The sequence below is a fragment of the Staurois parvus genome, unplaced genomic scaffold, assembly GCF_062004578.1.
Source record: "Staurois parvus isolate SC_StPar_1 unplaced genomic scaffold, SC_StPar_1.0 ptg000586l, whole genome shotgun sequence".
Lineage (NCBI taxonomy): Eukaryota > Metazoa > Chordata > Amphibia > Anura > Ranidae > Staurois > Staurois parvus.
Window position 1 is genome coordinate 2,355,709 of NW_028318382.1, and position 20,100 is coordinate 2,375,808.

Here is a 20,100-nt window from a genome sequence, read left to right on the forward strand (position 1 = left end):
TCTGACAATTATACTCCCAGTCTCACTTTCAGCAGAGATTTGCCAGCTTGTAGGACAACAGTGTAAGCACCAGCAGGCTGAGAGGGATCGCCACTGGGGCAGGTTAAACGAGCAGTTAACCCTTTACAGACACACATATAAGCTGCCACCACGTGTTTTAATAGAAACAAGCACCATTCATAGCATCTGCTGTTGAAATTTTGACCTTTCAAGATGCCTTTATCATTTGCTGCCATGCCAAGACAGGAATGTAACAGAGTTTAAACTACAGTAGCTGTGTGCAAACAGGCAAAGTTTGTAATTTCTAGCTAGAGCATTTAAAGATTCAATGATTTTTAATGAAAAGAAAAGAAAAATGGTGCAGAAAATATTTACAGGAAATATATTTCAAAACTAATATAAAAAATTAAAATATAAAATAAAAGAGTTTAAAAGTGAAAATGACTTAAAGTGATTATAAAGCCTTACATACAGTATACCCAATGAAGTTACTGGTCTCAGGTGATACACAGAGATGAAAGAAATCCTCCTACATAGGTTGGACCTGTTTATCTGCAGCATTCTCTCCTCTACAGCCATTCAAGTACAGAATTTAGACAGCATTTCTTAGCTGCAGGAGGCAGGGGATGGTGATCTGATGTCACCCACTACACAGCACAAAGCACGTAGCTGATTAAGTGTAATATATTTTTTAAAAGTGTAACATATTTAAAAGAGGTAACACCTGCTCTGTGCATTGATAATGCACAAAACATTGCTTTCATCCTCTTTCTGCTTTTCCTGGCAGCGCTGTAGGCACTGGGTGCTTCCTGTAGAAAGCCAGCTGCTAAAAGGTGCACCCATGTATGCGCTCTCCCCTCAGGTCCTGTGTCAAACTGTGTGTGTCTATAGACACGTCATCCCACCCCTCTAATTACAGGAGTTTAATTGATGACAGTAGGAATCAATCAAATCAGGAAGTGAGGTGGAATGACACTGGACCCTGAAGCGGTGACATTAAACTAGGTGTTTAGGGACAGGGTGTAGGACAGGCAATGGGGCTTTTTTTACCTTGTTGCTGAGAATGCATTAAAGCGGAGTTCCACTCAAGCTATCAAAAAATAAAAGTCAGCAGCTACAAAAACTGTAGCTGCTGACATTTAAAAAACGGCCACTTACCTGTCCCTTGGTCCCGTGGTGTGTCCCCCGCAGCCTGTTTCACCAGCCGTCCTGTATTCCAGGAGGCCGGCATCTTCAGTGTGGGCACCCGGCTGTTACTGCTTGCGGCTCCACAGCTGGGTACCCACTGCGCATGCACGAGTAGCGCTGCCCTTTATGAATGGTCCTGTAGTCTTCTGGGACCTGTCACGTGTCCCAAAAGACTACAGGGAGGGAGGGAGAACACCTTCCGCTTCCGATCGCCTAAGCAATCGGACCGGAAGTGGGAGCGGGTACCTGTCAAATTGGGTACCCGCTACCCCCCGCTCCCCAAAGGTGCCAATCCTTAATGGGGAGTGGGGGAGCAGTCCTTAAAGCGGAACTTCCCCGTTTGGGTGGAGCTCCGCTTTAAGTTAAAAAATGTCTAGAGTTTAGAACTACTCTAACACCTAAATCCAATTTTACAACTCTGATATGTGCCATTAGGAATGGGCAAGGGGGTTAATGAACCCGTATTGTTCTAAATCACTTGCATTCAACGGTTTTTGGCACATATTGTATTGCCTTGTGTAATTCTGCATATGCATTTGTAACTTTTTCCTTGGCTGATTTATCTAGAGGTTGGTGATTTTCTGGCCTTGGATCTCGGTGGCACAAATTTCCGTGTAATGCTGGTAAAAGTCGGAGAGGATCTGGATGGAGAGTGGAAAGTAGAAACAAAGCACAAAATGTATTCAATTCCTGAGGATGCCATGACAGGAACTGCAGAGATGGTGAGAAGAAGTATTTTGATGCAGTCTGTCCCTATTGGAGAGATGATTTGCACTTCCTGCCCCAACAGGAAATAAGGGGAGATCTAACTGGGTCAAGGACCACAGTAAAAACCTAACAGGGGTTCTATCACAATCTTGCTCTGTAAAAAAAAAAGTTTTAAAATTTGGGCTGGAGTTGGGCTTACAAATAAGCTGGTCTTTAGGGGTCTAAAAGGGAAAGTGAAGCCTTACAACATGGTAAACTATGATAAAAAAAAATGTGTGCCTAAAGACCTAATTCACACTGGCACTGTCAAACCTGTGCTTATATGCATTTAGAGGACATTTCTGAATACATAAACAGTTAGGTCCATATATATTTGGACACAGGCACAATTTTAGATTTTCAGATATTTACCAAAACACATTCAAGCTATAGTTATATAATGGATATGGGCTGAGAGTGCACACTCTCAGTTTTAATTTGAGGGTATGTACATCCAACGTGGAGGAAGGGTTTAGAAATTACAGCTCTTAAGAGTAGCCATCCCCCTTTTCAAGGGACCATAAGTAATTGAACAAATGAATATAATCATAAATAAAATGTTCATTTGTAATATTTTGTTGATAATCCTTTACTGGCAATGACTGCCTGAAGTCTGGAACCTATGGACACTACCAAAGACTGGGTTTCCTCCTTTCTGATGCTTTGTCAGGCTCTAACTGCAGCTGTCTTCAGTTGTTCTTTGTTTGTGGGTCTTTCTGCCTTTAGTTTTGCCTTCACCAAGTGAAATGCATGCTCAATTGGGTTGAGCTCAGGTGATTGACTTGGCCATTGCAGAATATTCCACTTCTTTTACTTCAAAAGCTCCTGGGTTGCTTTTGCAGTGTGTTTTGGATCATTGTCCATCTGTACTGTGAAGTGCTGTCCGATCAACTTTGCTGCATTTGGCTGAATTTGGACTGACAGTATATCTCTAAACACTGCAGAATTCATCTGGTTGCTTCTGTCACATCATCAATAAACACCAATGACCCAGTGCCACTGGAAGCCATGCATGCCCATGTCATTACACTGCCTCCACCATGTTTTACAGATGACGTTGTGTGCTTTGGATCATGAGCTTTTCCAAGCCTTCTCCACACTTTTTTCTTCCCGTCATTCTGCTACAGATTAATCTTAGTTTCATCCATCCAAAAAATGTTTTTCCAGAATTGGTCTGGCTTTTTTAGATGTTTTTTGGCAAAGTCTAATCTGGCTTTTCTATTCTTCAGGCTTATGAATGGTTTGCACCTTGTGGTGAACCCTCTCTATTTGCTCTCGTGAGGTCTTCTGTTGATTGTAGACTTTGACAATGATACGCCCACCTCCTGGAGAGTGTCCTTTACTTGTCTGGATGTTGTGAATGGGTTTTTCTTTACCAGAGAGAGGATCCTGCGATCATCCACCACTGTTGTCTTCCGTGGACGTCCATGCCTTTTATATGTTGCTGAGCTCACCAGTGCATTCTTCTTTCCTCAGAATGTACCAAACTGTTGATTTAGGCCACTCCTAATGTTGCTGCTATCTCTCTGATGGATTTGTTTTGTTTTTGAAATTACAATTACAATAGCCTGCTTCACTTGTATGGACAGCTCCTTTGAATGCATGATGTAGGTTCACAGCAATAGATTCCAGATGCAAATACCACACTTAGAATCAACTTGAGACCTTTTACCTGCTTAATTGATGAAGAAATAACAAAGTAGTAGCCCACACCTGGCCATGAAACAGCTTTTGATTCAATTGTCCAGTTACTTTTGGTCTCTTGAAAAAGGGGGGATGGCTACTCTTAAGAGCTGTAATTCCTAACCCTTCCTCCAAGTTGGATGTACATACCCTCAATTATACCTGAGAGTGTGCACTTTCAGACCATATCCATTATATAACTATAGCTTGAATATGTTTTGGTAAATACCTGAAAACATCTAAAATAGTGCCTGTGTCCAAATATATATGGACCTAACTTTATGTATATGTTTGTAATGATTTTTTAATGGTGCCATTCACGCCACACGTTTACCTGCATTGAGCCTCCAGGTTCCGAATAGAAAGTCTAAATATAGCTAAACGCATTTAAACACATGTACATGCACTTAAACATGCCTAAAAGCATCTAAATGTGCCTAAGGGCCTGTTTGCACTAAACAGACAGCTGCCAGACCATACACCACAGCAGTTTACCATAACAGTAGCTGTCTGGTTCGGCTGTGGTAAGGGGGGCAGATCCTCTTTTTTTTTTTCCGTAGAAACTATATTTATTTATTTTATACAATATATTTTATATATTATAGGTGTGCAAAAGTGACACTTGCTCTGTGCTGCTTTACAGTGACATATGATTCTGTACAGTGCGCTATGATAAAATGCAGCATGTCTGGGCTGCATTGCAGTGTGAATAGTACACACAGAAAGCTATTGTTTTCTGTGTGTCTTAGGGGTGACCAATGTTTTACACTACAGTAAACCATCAGTTACCGCATATAGTGCGAATTGGCCCTAAATGTGGCTAAACCTGCTTTTACCCTCGGTTCACACTAACCCCCAGGCTGCGGGCTGGTTGCAGATACAGGAATCGCTCATATTGCTCAATCGCCACATGACCCGCAATAGTGTGAACTGAGGTCACAGCAGCCCATTCATTTGAATTCCAATTCAAGTTCCTTCTCCCATAAAGTATGAGGCAGACTGGGAGTGGACACTAAGGGCCAATTTGTACATATGGGAAAGTAAGTGTCTCAAATTCGGAAGTTTAAGAAACAAAGATTCAAATGGGAAAGAGTATCCCTGGATCTCAACCTAGGCACCGACTTGCTAAAAAAAATCTGACAACTGTCGGTATCTCCAGTCCAATAGTGGGAAGTGTCCAAATGAAGCCCGGAGTATAGGCAAGGGTAGCAGTTTACCACGAGGGGTGAATTTCGTACAGGATGTGCCCCCGTCTGAAACCCAAGAGCGAAAGAATTTAAAATCTTCACCTGGCGGGAACCACGGAAACCTCCCAAAGGTGCCAGTGGGGATGTCATGGGGCGTAGTGGCCAGTCGAGTTCAATCTATCCCAAACCGCCAAAGTATTTTGCGTCAGTGGGGAAGTCCAGTCTGAGAGTCCTCTTGAGGTTTTTGAAAACCATGGTGTTCCCGCCAGGACTCTACCAGCCATTGAATTCTCTAGCTGTACCCATAGTTTGGAGATGTCGTGGCGCCAATTTAAAATGTGCACCAGAGTCATAGCCTTATAATACAATGCAATGTCCGGGATACCGACCCCGCTGTCCAATTTATGTCTAAGTAACATATCATAAGAAAGTCTTGGTCGTTTCCCATGCTGAGAAAATGTGTCGAATGTCTTTGAATAATAACTATAGTCCTTGACCCCGAGCATGTGATATCCTCCAACTGTCCACCAGGTGTAAGTCATGCAGTAACCTTTTCACATGTTTGAGTGCTCGGAAGGGAAGAGAAGTATTACTGGAGGAGGTTTCCAGACTGGGGTCCATGGCAATATTAAAATCACCCCCCAAAATTAATATACCTTCTTTGGAATTCAATAACTGCTGAGGTATGGTAGAAAGGAAATTGACAGTATGGGAGTTTGGGGCATAAATCATGGCAAAGGTATATTTGTGGCCATGGATCAAGCCTTTGAGGAAGAGAAAGTGGCCCTCTGGATCTGTCAGTGCAGATTGTAGGGAGAAAGGGCAGAATTTTTGAATTGCAATAGATACCCCACTTGCTGTAGAAATAGGAGAGGCACTGTGATACCACTGGTCAGAAAGGTGGAGCGTAAGGCGGGGAGTGGAACTAGCAATGAAGTGCATCTCCTGTAGAAATAAATATCTGGAGACAGGTGGCGCAGTTCTTGCCAGAGGCTATCCCGTTTCTGAGGGGAACAAAATTTTCAGTTTGGAAGCCATAATGAAAATTGAGGGACAGAACTGGAACCAGACGCAATAATGAAGTTCCCAGCACAGTAGTAGGAGTCAGGCAACCTAAACAAGCAGTACCCAAAAGAGTAACTGAAGCCATCATACACCCCAAAAACACACCAAAGTAACCAATAATCAAAAATAGTAAACCATAACATCCTAAAATAGGATAAACCTACTAGTGGGATGGCAACCTCAGAGAGAGGGGGGATCCCCCTCCCTACAAGAAGGCCAGCCCTTCTGCAAAATTGCAGAGGTCAACTCCTGCAAAAGAGGACCATCCTACGTGGGAGGTAGTGACCAACCGCATGTAGGCCAAGATGCACAGTACGCCCTGGGCAATCAGCAATCAGTACGCCCTGAGCAATCAGTAAGACAATATTAACAACAAAATTATGAAGCAGCAGCAATAAAAAGAAGTAACAATATCAAAAAGTGTCCTGGAGTGAGAGCAATATAGGAAATACTGTAGCCCAAACGGACACTGGTCTACAGACTCCAAACCCTCAAATGGGAGCTAAGTGGAAGTCCAGCAAGACCTCAGGTATTGGGTGAAGAGTTGGGATCTCGGTCCCTGCGGTTCATCTTGCGGGAGCTTGTGGAGGCCTGTTGCCAACGTTCTGGACGTTGTGGCAGGGGGACATCACTGTGAAGTCTCTAATCCAGGAAATCAGTTTGTGGGAGATCCAATGTGTCAAGAAAGTGAGGCAAGTCATCTTTATTACGCAGTGTGGCAGTTATCCCATTTTGAATGGTCATTAGGCAGAAAGGGAAACCCCATCAGTAGGGAACATTCACCCTACGCAGGGTATCCAACAGCAGATGGACTGCACATCTCTACATGAGGGTTCTCCAAGAGAGGTCTGGATAGAGGGAGATGTTAACACCATCAAAGTCAATTTTTGGTTTATCACAGGCTGTTTTCATGATCACCTCCTTCACTGAATATTTATGCAGCCTACAGATCACATCTCGTGGCTTGCCAGTATCTTGAGGTACAGATAGTGAGGCTCTGTGGGCTCTGTCAAGCTCAATGGTTGCCGGTGCCAAATCGCCCAGAAGTTGGTGAAATATACCTTGAACCGTGTGCGATAGGTCAGGGTCCCGAGTGGCTTCAGGTTTCCACCGAATGCGAATATTTTGCCTCCTGTTCCTGTTTTTTTAGTCATCAAGTTTAGCACATCCTCATGATGTTTGGCATTCTCATATAAAGCAGCAATAGTATGTACAGCGTCATCCTGTCCTGTTTCCAGAGCCTCCACTCTGTTCCCCAGTGCCACTGTATCTGCACGGAGCCCCTCAATTGCTTGTTTGAAAGAGAATTCAACCATGGATGTAAGTTGTTGTATATCTGCCCTGGTGGGGAGAGCCCTAATATGTTCCCTTATATCCCAGTCCTGCTCCAATGCATCAATCTCTGATTGTGGGGAGAATCTGCCAGCTGAGTGTGTGGAGGGTGAGGGGCTCTGACACTGTACCTGGCCGGGCGCTATCTTAGTCTTCGGTGAGCGGGCCGAAGAAGGAATGCACCCTGCTCGAGCAAGATGTGTCACTGCAGGGTGGCTGGGAGGACGGACGGCACTTAGGAGGCATGCCTGAGTATGGTAGGTGAGGGTGGAAAGCGGTGCTGCTGCTATTCCAAGCCCAAGGGTAGTGGGAGCTGTGAAGCGAGCGTCTTCTTATCATGCCAGTCAGGACATGACCCTGGCTGCATTCACACTTGAGTGTTTTGTAGCTTGAAGCTCGAAGTTCCAAAAACGCTCAAACTTAAAAAATCAATTGTTCTCTATAGTGCCTGTTTGATCGATCAGGTGTGAACAGGCACCATAGAGAACAATTGATTTTTTAAGTTTGAGCTTTTTTGGAGCTTTGAGCTTCAAGCTACAACATGCTTAAGTGTGAATACAGCCTCAGGCCCCATGCACACTGCATGTTTAGCCTTGATGCCATTTAGCTGCAGATGGACAGCACACGTGCATCGTCCAGATCCTGTGCTGAACAGGGCTAAATGGCACACCTAGCTGTGTTTCCATTTACACCCCGGTCACATCAAGTCCAACTTACAGTGAAGTTGCATGATTTCAAAGTTGGGTGAGATGCTGATTTCAGGTGTGATTTGCAAGACATCTGATGCTCCCATCTATACCCATGATATTAAAAACAGCTGTGGATAACAAAGACGTTTAAAAACAGCAACCAACAGTAAATGTCAATAAATGAAATATCACAGGTTCCTTTAGGCAACACAGACAGGTTCATTGTTTTTACATTGACCAATATCTCTCTTCCCAGCTGTTTGATTATATCGCTGAATGTATCTCGGATTACCTGGACCAGCAGAATATGAAGCACAAGAAGCTTCCGCTGGGATTTACCTTCTCCTTTCCTGTCAGACATGAAGACATTGACAAGGTAACAAAACTAGAGTGGGACAAAAATTTGCAATAGCAGAAACCCTGCAGTGTGTACAGGGTGCATGGATGACCTTATTCCATAAAAGCAAGAAGCAAAGTACCGAATGAACAGTATACCCAGATTGTGGGTTCAAACCCCAAGCAAAACCCTCACATATATCCTGTGGGTCTTTAGAAAGCAACACAATGGGGCTTATTTACTAAAGCTGGTTCACTCAGAATCTGGTGCACCTGTGCATGGTAGCCAATCAGCTTCTAACCTCAGCTTGCTCAATGAACTGCTTCAATGAACAGCACACATTTAACCCTTTTATTGCCCCTCATGTTAACCCCTTCCTGCCCAGTGCCATTAGTACAGTGTCAGTGCTTTTTTGTTTTAGCACTGATCACTGTATTGGTGTCACTGGGGATGTCAGTGACACCAAATCAGTTCCCCCCCAGTGTCAGAATGCCTGCCGCAGTCCCGTTATAAGTTCCTGATCGCCAGCCGTTACTAATAAAAATTATAAAAAAATCCCAGTATATATACCACCATTTGTAAAAGCTATAACTTTCACGTAAATCAGTTAATTTACACGTATTGACATTTTTTTTTTAGCAAAGACATGTAGCAGAATACATGTTGGCCTAAATTTATGACGAAATTTGATTTTTTAAATTTGTTTTATTGGACATGTTTAATAGCAAAAAGTAAAAAATATTGTGTTTTTTTCCTCAAAATTGTTGGTCTTTTTTATTTATAGCACAAAAATTAAAAACCGCACTGGCGATCAAATACCACCGAAAGCTCAATTCATGGGAAAAAAAGGATGTAAATTTCATTTGGGTGCAGCGTTGCATGACCACGCAATTGTCAGTTAAAGTAACGCAGAGCCATATCGCAAAAAATGGCCTGGTCAGGAAGGGGGGTAAATCCTCAGGAGGGCAAGCTGATTGGTTTCTATGCGGAGGTGCATGAAATTCTGAGTAAACCAGCTTTACTAAATAAACCCCAATATTTTGTAAACTACATTTCTGAGGTCCCAAAACAATTGAAAGACAAAAAACACTTGGCAGATACAGTAGACACAAATTAATGCAACTGTGTAATCATCAATATATGAATTTGAGCTTGTATGAGCACCTTGCAATTCCTGTATAGCAAAGCTAAAGTGTGTGAGGAAGTGGCAGCACAACAAGCCAATCAGTTAAGTATGCTGGTCGGAAGAGAAAGCAGAGTGACAGAAAAATTAGCTTATCAATGCGCCGCTTCTCCTTTCACTGTCCAGTAACCAGCTGGGACAAGTCCCAGATGATGTGGGCTCAGAGGAAGTAAGTTGAATGATGCTGGTCGTCAGATTGAGGACATCTAGCAGCAGAAAAAAAGTAATGTGGGGAAAATCTCTGCATTGAAACAGAATATTGCAGCAAAATATAGATTTGTTCTTTTAACTTTTAATGGGCTATTCATTTTACATTGATAATTTTTGGCTGGAATTCTGCTTTAAATGTTTAGAGTAAAGACACACTAACATTTGCTCATTGTTCATGATAGTAATCATTATTTCCATGCAGGGCATCCTTTTGAACTGGACCAAAGGCTTTAAAGCATCAGGGGCAGAGGGAAACAATGTGGTCGGACTGCTAAGAGAAGCCATCAAAAGACGAGGGGTAAGGGACAGTGGGCTCCATTCACATTCCATTTCCTCTTTAAAATTGAAATAACCTCATAGCGTTTTTTTAAAAAACATTTTCCCATTTGCAAAAAAATGCTACTCAAATAAGGCATTTGGTATTGCATTGAAATATGCAGTATTACCTTATGAAACTTTATTTTCTCTCATGCGATATCCAGTGGAATGGATACAGTGGAGAAGAATTAGAATCCCTGTCAGTTTTTACTGCTAATAAAAAGGTAAAATATATTAACTGTAGAAATATGCCAACTCTGTAAACCCAGCCATACACAGGTTGATTTCTGAAAGAATTTTTTTTCGAAAATCTTTTCTAAGAATTTTCTTTCAAATTTCGCACCATTAGTGGGTCACAGAAACGGCTGATTTTTGTGTGACCATTGAATTTGAGTGACCAGGCATGTTGGATATGTTTTGAAAAATGAACACATTTTGAATGAATGATGGGAGAAATGTGCAAGAAATATAAACGAAAAAGAAATACTCATGAGCTGTGACCTGGAAAGAAAAGAAAATTCTTTTCTGTAGCAACAGGAGGTGAAATTGAAGGCTTGGTTGGTCGAATTTCAAAATCAATAATGGCACCATCAGATTACAAAACGCACTAAATTATAGATTTTCTAAGAAAATTAGTTCGGAATTCGACCCGTGTATGGCCTGCATAAGTCAGTGCGATCCCTGCAGCAGATGTATTAATACAAAAGAAAAAAGATAACTAGACTACTAGTCAAAGGGAAGCTGCTTTCACAGGACACACATGGTGTATCAAAAACAACTACCGGTATGTTAAATTACATAAATACTAAATATCTTTCTAAATGTCAAATATTGAATGAAATTGCATAAAAAAAATTACACACATATATAAATACCTTTCTTCTATAACATTGTCGTTTTTATTGCTGGAAGAAGGGTATTTATATATACAGTATATGTGTGTGATTTTTTATACTATTTTCATTCAATATTTGACATTTTGAAAGAATATATGTTATACAATTAAAGGTAAAACTTTTTTTTTCATTAGGATAGGAGGGAGAGGTATTAGAACACCAAAGTGAAATGACAAGAAAATCCCAAATTTGGGGTTGTTCCCAGAAAAGTAATAGAAGGGGCATCTTCCAATGAGACACATGGCAAAAAAATAAAAAATAAAAACTGCAAGAGGTGCTAACCCTCCATTACTCTATCCAAAATTAAAAAGAATGTTGTGCCTTTAGTTAAACTTTCAAGCAGCTTTTCTCAATCTTTTTCAGAGGAACCCTTGAAATATTTTTCCATTCTTAGGAAACCTATGCTAAAAATTACTATATCTACATCTCATGATACAATAATATATACAGATGGCTAAAAAGATCAATGATGTCAATGGGAACTTGTCAGTGGGAAGATATCTCTAAAAATAATTGTGAAAAAGTAAAGTATCCCCACTACATATAAGTGCCAAAAAAAGTGTAGTGAGCGCAAAGAAATAAATGAACAAGCAGCTAGCACAAAGTGGCAAACCCTCCCATTCCACTGAATAAACACATATACAAAGGTGCACAGCTAATATATTAACAAAAAATTTTTGTGAACTAATATCCAATATCTAAATCATAAAGTCTAAAGGAAATTGCAGTGTCCAAGAATAATGTGAAAATCAATGGTGATCAGCGATGTGAAGTGACATCTGTGACAATCCTCCACCACTATGCACTCGCCAGAAGCAAGAAATAAATGGGCTCTGGGTAAATAAATGGGCTAATCAATCCAAATGTGGCACATCCTTAAATGAATAACACTGCTTGATACCTAATAAAGTACTCGGCCTAGACAAAAGATATCATACATCCCAGGAGTCTTCGGGAGGGTAGGACGGGCTTTCTCAACTAAGCATGCCCTCCTGTCTGCATGCCTGAACTAACAACAGATGGATTCCAGGAAGGAAATGGTGCATGAATCATTTGCCTTTACTCAAGATAGCCACAGCCTGAAATCCTAGATATAAGTGCTCATTCTAGTGGCCCTTTCTATATCGGACAAGGAAGTGGAGGATCATTGCCAGGAAAGAAATCTAAATAGTATAGAAGGAAATGGAGTGCCAAAAGAAGAATCAATGAGTTGGGTCAAGTGCAAGCAGTGTATTAGTTTAAGGATGTGCCACATTTGGATCGATTACTGATTGGTGTACTGGAGGTCCATTTCCAGGAATGCCCATTTAGAGCCCATTTCACAGTGGAGGTCATTGAGGTATCTTTCTATTTCCTGCAGTGGATAAAACACATTGCTTGGAGGGATTTCTATACAGAGCCTGTTTATTTCTTGCTTCTGGTGAGTGCATAGTGGTGGAGGATTGTCACAGATGTCATCCCCACTATATATGACATATGTTCTAACAAGGGATTAGACCTTTGTGATATGTACATTGTATTATGTTCGGAGTGATTGGGAGGGGTTTTTTTTGCAACAAATGATGTATATGCTTCTATATACACAAAAAAATAGCTCTCAAAATTTGGTGAATTGACGGGAGAAAATAAGTATATTTTACTACATGTAATGGGGCGGATTTACTAAATGAATGGGGTTGATTTACTAAAGGCACATGGACAGAGCACTTTGTAATTGAAGTTGCTCCAGAGCTTAGTAAATGAGGGGAGCTCTGCTAACTTACATAATCCAATCATGTGCAAGCAAAAATGCTGGTATTCTTTGTAAAGTGAAGCTTTACCTTATGTACTAAGCTCTGGAGCAACTTGCAACCTCTGTCAGTTTTCTTTTAATTTTTTGCCATCTGTATCCCCATTGGGAGATGTCAACTCTATTACTTTTCTGGGGACAACCCAAAATTGTAATTTTATTTTATTTTCACGTTCAATGATAATGGTAAACTGGACAAATAGAGAGGGTGAATCTCTCTAAAGGAGACACAGACAGCAATAAAAACTTGACAGGTGTTCTAATCCACCTCCACTCTATTCAAAAGTAAAAAAAAATTCCTTTAGTTATTCTTTAAGTAAATCAACTCCAATGATTTCCATATGTAGGTTTCTATCCATTATTGTTGAGAGACCTGATCCAAAAAGGCAGAAACTACTCAAAATTGGCTATTATATTTTTACATTACTTAAATACCGCATGCCTGTACCACTACTTAATTACCACATTTAATTATTTATTTCCTTCTGTTAATTGACTTTAACGCCTTTTCATGTGGTATTTACCAAGCGTCTTGCAACAAATACCACAAAACGGTATAGTGATTTGACAGTTTCAGGATTGCATGTGGTATTTAGGCAAAAGGTATCCGGACACCTAAATACTGCATGTGGTCTCCTTCTGTGAATGGAGCTCAATATCACTATCCAATGCCATTAGCATTGAGTTATATTTTGTCATGTTGTAGATCATATATCTACAATCATGTGGAAATTAAAGCGAACATCTTGCTATGAAATAGCTTATGCAAGTGGTCTTTTACAGTTTATTGGATCTTCATCAAGCTTTTATTGCTGCCTTCATCCACTTTTGGGAGATTCACCCTCACTTCTTTTGTGGTCAACAGATTAGAAAGTGAGATAAGTAATATGGAATGTAAAATGTGTCCTTTTGCTGATGAGCTACTGTTATTTGTTTCTAATTCTCGCATAGCCTTTCCAGCATTGCTACAAGAATTGAATGCCTTTTCTGTGGTTAGTAACCTTATGGGTAGCCACCCTGGAGGTATTCTCGAGTGTTGCTCGGGGTAAAGTTTCAGTACCACAAGCGGTAACCCCGAGCTACACTCGGGCTTACCATGCGGCACTGCTCCGGATCTCTTTTTCACTTACCTTGTCCTGCGCTCCTGCGATGTCCCTCCTGCAGTGTCCCTGGCAATGTCCTCCGGCGGATACCGGCATCTGTCATCTGGGTTCCGTTCCCTGGGAGCGTCGGGACGTACGGGGGACGGAACAGAGGGAAATTTGAAAATGACAAAAAGAGACATTCACTAAATACACTAAAATCACATAGTAAAACATTACTGTATCAAACCATTTCACATACATTTTGTCCCTAGTGCTTTGTCCTGTGCCCTGCCTGCATTTTTACTGTTCTTTCTGCCTGGAAACTGTGAAACGTCCATGGCGTCCAAAAAGCGTCCCTTTAGGTCAAAACGGTTTTAGACCAGCTAGAGAACAGCGATAGTAAATCAGAACCACTTGCGGAATTGAGTGATAATGATTCGTGGGGAAATTCGTCATCAGACACTGAAACCGATTTTGCGACTTTGCTCAGTGATGTGCGAACTTGGCGCTCTATTTCAAATTTCAGTGTTTTTGGTTTGATTATATTATTGAATTAAATTTATTATTATTATATTATAATTTTTTATGATTATTTATTAAATTATAATTTATGATTTCATGTTTCAAATTGTAACATACCGGGGATGTTTACTAGACTCTTGTTCCGACAGATTTCAGTGAGTTATTCCTAAAAATTACAGGCCTAAAAAAAATACATATTTCCATGCAAAAAAATGTACTGCTTTGAGCACAGAAATATGGACATAATCAGACCACTAGGGAGGTTAATATAAATAAAACAGAGGCATTGAATGTATGTTTAGTAGAAGGGGAAGTAAGCGCCTTAAAGAAAGACTTTGCATTCCACTGGCGTGAAAAAGCCCTAAAATACCTAGGTGTTTATTTCGCTACGACTCCCGTAGATTTATTTATGCTAAACGACCAGCCACTGAACAAAAATGAAAACATAGGATAAGATTGTGGCATTCATGGTTTGCTAGGGTGGCCTTGTATAAAATGGATATTCTTCCAAGATTCTTTCGAATGGTACGTTCTGAACTTTTGAAATATGTTTGGGCTAGTTCTAAATCAAATTTAAAATACAATGTACTTATAAGGAAGAAATAACAGGAGGACTGGGACTACCAGATTTAGCACTCTATCACAAAACAGTTCTTATGGCTAGACTCATGGACGGCATATATCATTTAAAGGATAAACAATGGACGACAATTAAAGCACTATTTTAAGTGTTCCCATTGGGAACTAGAGCAGGAAGTAAAGGGAAATCTCCCAAAAGGCATGTAAACAGCATTAAATAACCTGGAAGGTTTATAACCACACTCTCAAAAACTAATATAGAAAAATAAATATTTTCCATGGAATTTAACTTTAAAGTAGGAGCAAACTTCCTTTTTTGCTTCGTACCCACAGGTAAGCCTATAATAAGGCTAACCTGTGGGTACTGTAAATGTTCGTTTAGGATGAATTACACGTGAAACAGCTGGTGACATCACCAGCGCATGTGCATTGCGAGAGCTGTGCCACGGCCGTAACTCTCGCACGCATGCTCAGGAGTGACGTCATCGTTGATCGGCCATTTAAGCAGCCTGAGCCAGAGAACCCAGAAGGAAGATCAGGTGAAGATGAATTACCTTTCAGCAGTGACAGGGCGCCACCAGGAGTGATCCATTTCACAGGTAAGTCTGTCATAATGTGCTAATATACAGTGCATACTAACACATTTTGACTTTACCATTTTTTTTTTTTCAGACGTGGTTTACTAACGCTTCAAAGCAGTAGTAAACCATAAAATGGTATGTTTCGCAGGGAACTCCCAACCAGTCATTTTGCACCTCTTCATCTTCACCTGGTATTGTGTGAGGCAGAGGCACTAATTGGCTGCTTAAGAAGAGGCTGCAAGTCTACATTCATCATATAGTGAAATAACATATAAGTGGGAACAGTGCCAAATAAAAAATAAAATTAAATCCAAAAATCAAGCTGCTAAACCTCACCCTCTACTAGAGGTAGTAATAACAAAAATCAAAAGAAAAGGTAGCGCTAATTAAAAAATATATAAATACGCAAAACCACAAATATTCAATATATGATTAAAAAAATGTCTCTATTATTTTTCAATTCAAAAGCTTCATAATTGTTGAAAATCCACCACCAACTGTGTAAGACTCCATCACCAAGAGAATTAAATAAACTCACCAGAGCAAATTGCTAGTAAAATTATAAACTAGCAAATTGCATGTTGGCTCTCGGAGCAATGGTCTGTAGACTGATGACCAGCAACAGAAGATGTTTCTTATAATGTACGGATCTTCATATAACATATACGCTCAAAGGAAGAGAACAGAGCAGGAAATAGTGTGATACAGTAAAGAAAGTTTTTATTAAAAGCTTATTATCCAAACAACTCACATTTTTAAGTGTCACAAGCCAACACTAGCAAAGACCGCAAAAACACAAAAAAAACACTTCAAAAGCCAGAGACGCTGGCAGCTTACGGAACATGGTGACGTCACTCCGAGGCTCCAACCTACGCGTTTTGTCACTCGACGTCTTCACGTTTTGCGGTCTATGCTAGTGTCGGCTTGTGACACTTAAAAATTTTAGTTTTTATATATTTTTTATGAATATTTGCACAACTTCTTTGGTTTATATATCAAATATGTCACAGAAATATGTTTGTTTAATTAGCGCTACCTTTTCTTTTGATTTTTGTTACATTCATCATATAGCAAATGTGCTACCAAGTCCAAGTCAATAGTGTAATAGAATATGTTGTCATTGCAACATACTGTATGCATTACTGAAATACACAGGCAGAACTTCACCTGTCTCAATATCCATTGGTAGCAGTAATGCTTTGTTTACTGGTAATTATCATCCAGACTATCAGTAACTCCCTGTCCTCTGCTCTTTTTAGGATTTTGAGATGGATGTTGTTGCCATGGTGAATGATACTGTTGCTACTATGATCTCCTGTTATTATGAAGATCATCACTGTGAAGTTGGCTTGATAGTGGGTAAGTGTACATTCTTGGTGAGTTTCAAGTGCAATTCCTATAGGGGATATATAGCATAGTGGGTTTCTTTTCAGTGTAAAAATGCCACCCTTCTTTCTGGAACAAATAAAGCTGCAAAGCTACAAAGCTGCATATTACAAAACTAATAGTATAGTAATATATGACACCCATTTAAAAAAAAATGCAGATTACAGTGAAAACTGTGGACAATTTTGAGTTATGACCTACTATGAGTTGGTTATTATAACCTTTGATTAAAATACATCGTGATTAAACTTTTATTTACAACCTTGCCATTCCATGTTTGTATGGCTGTAAGGATAATTCACAAGGCTAAAAGGCATGAGATGACAATCGTTATTTAGAGCAAATATTAGTACGATAATAATAATACTAATGGTAACATTTGCTGTAAATAACAATCACTGTGGTAAATACTGTAGCACATGCATTATAAATTGAGCGCTTTAATTTCTTATACAAATTATTAATAGTGTCCAATATTAGACTACAGTGGGGCAAAAAAGTATTTAGTCAGCCACCAATTGTGCAAGTTCTCCCACTAATAAAGATGAAAGAGGCCTGTAATTGGCATCATAGGTAGACCTCAACTATGAGAGACAAAATGAGAAAAAAAATCCAGACAATCACATTGGCTGATTTGGAAAGGATTTATTTGCAAATTATGGTGGAAAATAAGTATTTGGTCACCTACAAACAAGCAAGATTTCTGGCTCTCACAGACCTGTACCTTCTTCTTTAAGAGGCTCCTCTGTCCTGCACTCATTACCTGTATCAATGGCACCTGTTTGAACTTGTTATCAGTATAAAAGATACCTGTCCACAACCTCAAACAGTCACACTCCAAACTCCACTATGGTGAAGACCAAAGAGCTGTCGAAGGACACCAGAAACAAAATTGTAGACCTGCACCAGGCTGGGAAGACTGAATCTGCAATAGGCAAGCAGCTTGGTGTGAACAAATCCACTGTGGGAGCAATAATTAGAAAATGGAAGACATACAAGACCACTGATAATCTCCCTCGATCTGGGGCTCCACGCAAGATCTCACCCCGTGGGGTCAAAATGATCACAAGAATGGTGAGCAAAAATCCCAGGACCACACGGGGGGACCTAGTGAATGACTTGCAAGAGCTGGGACCAACGTAACAAAGGCTACCATCAGTAACACACTACGCCGCCAGGGACTCAGATCCTGCAGTGCCAGACGTGTCCCCCTGCTTAAGCCAGTACATGTCAGGGCCCGTCTGAAGTTTGCTAGAGAGCATTTGGATGATCCAGAAGAGGATTGGGAGAATGTCATATGGTCAGATGAAACCAAAATAGAACTGTTTGGTAGAAACACAACTCGTCGTGTTTGGAGGAGAGAGAATGCTGAGTTGCATCCAAAGAACACCATACCTACTGTGAAGCATGGGGGTGGCAACATCATGCTTTGGGGCTGTTTCTCTGCAAAGGGACCAGGACGAATGATCCATGTACAGGACAGAATGAATGGGGCCATGTATCGTGAGATTTTGAGTGCAAACCTCCTTCCATCAGCAAGGGCATTGAAGATGAAATGTGGCTGGGTCTTCCAACATGACAATGATCCCAAACATACCGCCCGGGCAACGAAGGAGTGGCTTCGTAAGAAGCATTTCAAGGTCCTGGAGTAGCCTAGCCAGTCTCCAGATCTCAACCCCATAGAAAACCTTTGGAGAGAGTTGAAAGTCTGTGTTGCCCAGCGACAGCCCCAAAACATCACTGCTCTAGAGGAGATCTGCATGGAGGAATGGGCCAACATACCAGCAACAGTGTGTGCCAACCTTGTGAAGACTTACAGGAAACGTTTGACCTCTGTCATTGCCAACAAAGGATATATAACAAAGTATTGAGATGAACTTTTGATATTGACCAAATACTTATTTTCCACCATAATTTGCAAATAAATTCTTTCCAAATCAGCCAATGTGATTGTCTGGATTTTTTTCTCATTTTGTCTCTCATAGTTGAGGTCTACCTATGATGCCAATTACAGGCCTCTCTCATCTTTTTAAGTGGGAGAACTTGCACAATTGGTGGCTGACTAAATACTTTTTTGCCCCACTGTATATACTGGCACGCTGACCCCATTCTAAGGAAAGTAATCAAAAGTGGTATTTGGTTGTATTTAAGGACATCAGCAGCTCCAATCGGATGGTTTGTAATTAGACCAGAGTTCTTTAAACCTAAAGGTGTTTTAAAACGTATTTCTATTCTAACAATCTAGGCACTGGCTGCAATGCCTGCTACATGGAGGAGATGTGCAATGTGGAATTGGTGGAAGGAGAAGAGGGGCGCATGTGTGTCAACACGGAATGGGGAGCTTTTGGGGACACGGGGGAACTGGAAGACTTTCGACTGGAATATGACCGAGTGATAGATGAAGGCTCACTAAATCCTGGTCAGCAACTGTAAGGATACAGAACCTTGTCCTTTTTGTCTCTGCAAGTGATAGGCATGCAGCTTTTTCCTGTTCTTTAATTATGTAAGCAAACTGGTGCAGAAAGTAACACTGTTTAAGGACCACAAAGAATGTGACATCAGTACTGAGATGATTTCTGGGAACACCTTTGAACATTTAGACATAGAGGGGTTTATTTACTTATGCTGGCCATACACTATACAATTTTCTGTCCAATTTCTGCCCAATTTCTTTTAGATTTACCTTCAACCTTGTAGTGGAATGGCCTGCCTAATTGGATAAAATTGAAAGTGTTGTTAGGTTTGACCTATTATATGGTTTTTGGTAAATCTAAAACAAAAATCTCAAGAAAATTGAATAATGTATGGCCAGCCTAAAGCTGGAGAGTGCAAAATCAGACTCCCTTTTGCATGGAAACCCTATACGCTTCCAGGTTTTATTGCCAAAGCTTAATTGAACAAGCTGAGGTTAGAAACTGATTACTTTCTATGCAGAAGTGAGCCTGATTTTAGCAAATAAACCCCAGAGTGACTTGCATAAAGCGCCACGCTGTTAACATTAGCTGTGTAAAGTCATGTTAAAAACGTGAGTTTTCAGCTTTTTTTAGCGTTTTTGGATTAGTGTTTGGCAGTGTTTTAACGTGTTTAGCAACATTTTCCCGCGCTTGCTTTTTTTAGCGGTTGTTTTTTCCAAAAAAAGTCAAAAAAAGGCAAAAAATGCCGGTTTGTGGCGTTTTACCTTGTTTTGTCACGTTTTTCAGCGTTAGAGCGTTTTTTACAGCTAAAAAACTCCTCTAGAGACCCACTAGTTCTGGGGGTTTTTTCCAGCCAAAAACATTGAATACAGTCTATGTGTGCATGGATACATAGGATAACATGTTGGG

General features: G+C 40.5%; 1 protein-coding gene and 1 long non-coding RNA gene across 2 annotated transcripts in view; one reads left to right on the forward strand and one right to left on the reverse strand.

Moving 5' to 3' along the window:
* The window catches only part of LOC149450023 (uncharacterized), a 103,238-nt gene that overhangs the window by 45,567 nt on the left and 37,571 nt on the right, over positions 1 to 20,100 (reverse strand). The gene's annotated exons all lie outside the window — the stretch shown is intronic.
* GCK (glucokinase) overlaps positions 1 to 20,100 on the forward strand; it is a 42,978-nt gene that overhangs the window by 8,404 nt on the left and 14,474 nt on the right. Inside the window, exons 2-6 of the mRNA XM_089692398.1 lie at positions 1,756 to 1,910; positions 8,148 to 8,267; positions 9,824 to 9,919; positions 16,651 to 16,750; positions 19,023 to 19,206. Coding sequence (XP_089548524.1) covers positions 1,756 to 1,910; positions 8,148 to 8,267; positions 9,824 to 9,919; positions 16,651 to 16,750; positions 19,023 to 19,206 — 655 coding nt within the window. The remainder of the gene's footprint in view (positions 1 to 1,755; positions 1,911 to 8,147; positions 8,268 to 9,823; positions 9,920 to 16,650; positions 16,751 to 19,022; positions 19,207 to 20,100) is intronic.